The following is a 3,351-nucleotide window of genomic DNA, read 5'->3' as shown; positions in this document are numbered from 1 at the left end:
AACTTTTAAAAAAATTTTATCAAATAATTATTGTTACATGTGTTAGTTAAAAATCATTTTTAGTTTGATTTATCAAATATAAATACTTTTAAAAATTTATTTTTTAAAAATCAATTTTAATAAAATATGTTCAAAATATAAAAGTTTAACCAAACTAACCCTAATTGGCTAATTGACTAATTCTCACCACTCGAATCTTTATGATTTATTAACAAGAGATGATTGTCAACTTAAATGGAGTTTCATAAAAAAAAATACTGGACTTTAAATGGTGGCGAAATTTTCGCTCCGAAAATGAACTAATGTGGAAGAAAATTATATAATTGTGTTCCGCTGTTTAATTACGTAAGTAGACCAATATTAATTAGAGAATAAGATGGGAGAAATTTCCAATATATGAGAGTTGAATAAGGAAGTGGAGATGGGATGGTAGAGTGGCGTAGACAATTGTCAAATTAAAGCACTCTTTTTTGGGAGAAATTATGGATTTGGAACCAAAATCAATGCACCTTCTACGTTCCTACTGAATAAATACTTTATTGTTTCTCACTAAAGAGAACAAAAATGAGATAATATCGCTATGAAAAAGTATAAGTAGACAATAAAAATTCTAAATAATGTGAATAATGAATGTTTATTTTATTCGGAAATATTTGGTAACCAAAGAAAATCAGCCAAAAATAGCCATAACTTATCTTATTTAGCATTCATTAATTGTTGCGACAATTAATTAATGCTAAACAAGACAAGTTCTGACTGTTTTTTTTTTTTTGTCTCCCTAGCATTACTCATTTTATTAAGTGTGCGGATAGTTATTCTAATATTAAGATTTAGGTGGATATTTTGAAAGCGAAAATATTTGGTAACCAAAGAAAATCAGCCAAAAACAGCCATAACTTACCTTATTTAGCATTTATTAATTGTTGCGACAATTAATGAATGCTAAATAAGACAAATTTTGACTGTTTTTTTTGTCTCCCTTTTAGAAGTATAATGTGTTTTTATTTTATTAGTGGTTACCTACCATTGCCCTATTGCTATAGTTAAAATTAAGATCAATCAACCGAAAATAAAATGGAAGACAGAATTAAACTTCAACAAAAGTTTCACTATTTGCATATAGAGCTAATAATACTAAGGTGAATGTAACACTAAATAAGATAAAATAGTAAGTGGAAAAAAATTTTTCTATGGTAAATGATAGAGTAAACTAGTTAAAAGGTGGAATGGACTGCTGATTCCTGAAGAAGTTGGCAGGATCAACTTGAGCCTTTATTCTTGCCAACTTTTCAAAATTAAACTTGAAATATTTCAAGCCCCAAGATTTTGCTTCTTCATATGTTGTGTTGTCTCTGTTGATTCCTAAGTCAAGGTCCCTATAATTCAAATATGCAGCTCTAGGACCCTTTGAAACATAAGCTCTCATATATTCATACACCCTTCTCATCCAATCCACATGTTTTTCTGTTTCCTCATTTGAATCCCAATATATCAAGTACTGAATCCCATATATGCTCCCATTTCTATGTGGAAATGGTGTTTCTGTTCCTGAAATCTCACTCATTCTCCCACCATAAGGTGTTAGAATCAATATTGGATTCTTCTCTTCAAGTAACATGTTCCATAAACCCTCTAAACCTTCCTTGGGAATTGCCTCAGTTACATAATCTGATTTTGCTTTGAAGCTTTGGGATGTTTGGTTTCTCAAAAGCAACACTTCCAAGGGATCATTGATTGAATAGCCTGCAAAGTAAAGAACTGATTGGATCCAACTCATCTCAGTGAAGTTAACATAATGCAAATCCAGTTCTGAGAACTTGTTCTGCATCAATGGTAGAAGATTTTCTGCTGTTCCAAGATACAACCCTGTGAAGGAAATTTGCACTGTTTTTCCACCATAGGATGAATTTGTGACACTCATAACTGAGTGCAGGAAAAGTTCTTTCGGAACCTTGTCAGCAATGGTTTGCCATTTAAGGAAAAGGTTGGTGGTAGCAACAGCATTATCCTTATCTAGTGTGTTTGGAACATTGAAAATTGTCACTGTTTCTGGAACTTGAACAAGCTTCACTTTCCATGCAGTGATCACTCCAAAACTTGATCCTCCTCCTCCTCTTATGGCCCAAAACAGGTCATCACGCATTAAAGTTCTGTTCAGTATCCTCCCATTCGCATCTACCATCCGCGCATCAATTACCTGATCAAGTGATAGATTCAGAAAATTTTAGTAACGAAGACAAAAATATATACAAAGTTCATATTCTCCAAACTTTAGTAGAGGCAAATGTCTTAAAAGACTATATCAGTTTAAGTTTTTGGAAATAAGTGATAATTTCTCGCATTTTTTAATATTTTTATGATAAAAAATCTTGGAATTCGACCTCGTTACCCTAAATCCTAAATCTTAAATCCTAAACCGATTTTATAGATTTATGATAATTTAGTGTGACTCTAACCTGATCGGCAGCCAGACCGTATTTTCTGAAAATGGTTCCGAAGCCACCGCCACTCAAGTGGCCTCCCACACCAACTGTGGGGCAACTACCAGCTGGGAATCCATGGACATTGCTTGTCTTTGCAATTGAATAATAGAGTTCTCCAAGTGTAGCACCTGCCTCAACCCAAGCACTCTCTTCTTCCATGTCAATATTTATGGACCTAAGATTGATGAGATCAATGATTAGGAATGGAACATCATCAGAATCAGATGCGTATGAAAGGCCCTCATAGTCATGCCCTCCACTTCTCACTCTTACTTGCATGCCAAGTAACCTTGAACACAGTATTGCTACTTGTATGTGGGACTGTTCTTTTGGGGCAACAATGATGTCAGGTTTTGGAATTGAACTTCCCAAGAATCTGAGGTTCCTTATGGAAGATTGCAAAAGGGATTCATATGAAGTGCTATTCTTGGTCAATACTACTTCTGCAGTTGATGAGTTTGGATATTTTAATGAAAAGCATTCAAGAAAACGCTTGTCAAGATCAGAGGATGCAGAATTTGCAGGGAGAGTAATTGAAACGAAAATTGTGATTGACAGAAATAGTGTTAAAAATTTTATATGGGCCATATTTATATTTATGTGCCTAAAAACTAATGATGTTAATGACTTTATTTATAGTCAATTTCACACGGCAATTTGGCGTAGGAGGATAATATGAACATTGATATAACCATAGAGGGAGATATTATTAATAATTTAAAACCAAATAACCATTGGCAATTTCAATGTTTATAAGATGAATATTCTCTGGTTCCAGATAAACCTATTAGTAATGAGAGTCTATATGCTACTAAGTTAGTTGTCACCGCCAAACGAGTTATAATTCAAATGACATAATCTCTCCATA

General features: G+C 33.2%; 1 protein-coding gene across 1 annotated transcript; it reads right to left on the bottom strand.

The window, feature by feature from the left end:
* Positions 1,145-3,126, bottom strand: LOC107636039 (berberine bridge enzyme-like 15). Its single transcript, XM_016339574.2, has 2 exons — positions 2,457-3,126; positions 1,145-2,197 (listed from the first exon to the last, which is right to left on the bottom strand). The coding sequence occupies exons 1-2, from the start codon at positions 3,069-3,071 to the stop codon at positions 1,211-1,213; spliced, it is 1,602 nt and encodes a 533-aa protein (XP_016195060.1). The 5' UTR covers positions 3,072-3,126; the 3' UTR covers positions 1,145-1,210.

Source organism: Arachis ipaensis, chromosome B04 (genome assembly GCF_000816755.2).
Source record: "Arachis ipaensis cultivar K30076 chromosome B04, Araip1.1, whole genome shotgun sequence".
NCBI classification, from domain to species: domain Eukaryota; kingdom Viridiplantae; phylum Streptophyta; class Magnoliopsida; order Fabales; family Fabaceae; genus Arachis; species Arachis ipaensis.
Note: the sequence above shows the minus strand (reverse complement) of the source record. Positions and strands in the feature narration are given on the sequence as shown.

What these genes read in the sequence shown, in the direction of transcription:
- LOC107636039 (XM_016339574.2), bottom strand. Translation starts at nt 3,071, where the DNA reads ATGGCCCATATAAAATTTTTAACACTATTTCTGTCAATCACAATTTTC. An exon ending in ACGGTCTGGCTGCCGATCAG is followed by an intron (nt 2,198 to 2,456) that starts GTTAGAGTCACA and finishes TCACTTGATCAG; the next exon opens with GTAATTGATGCGCGGATGGT.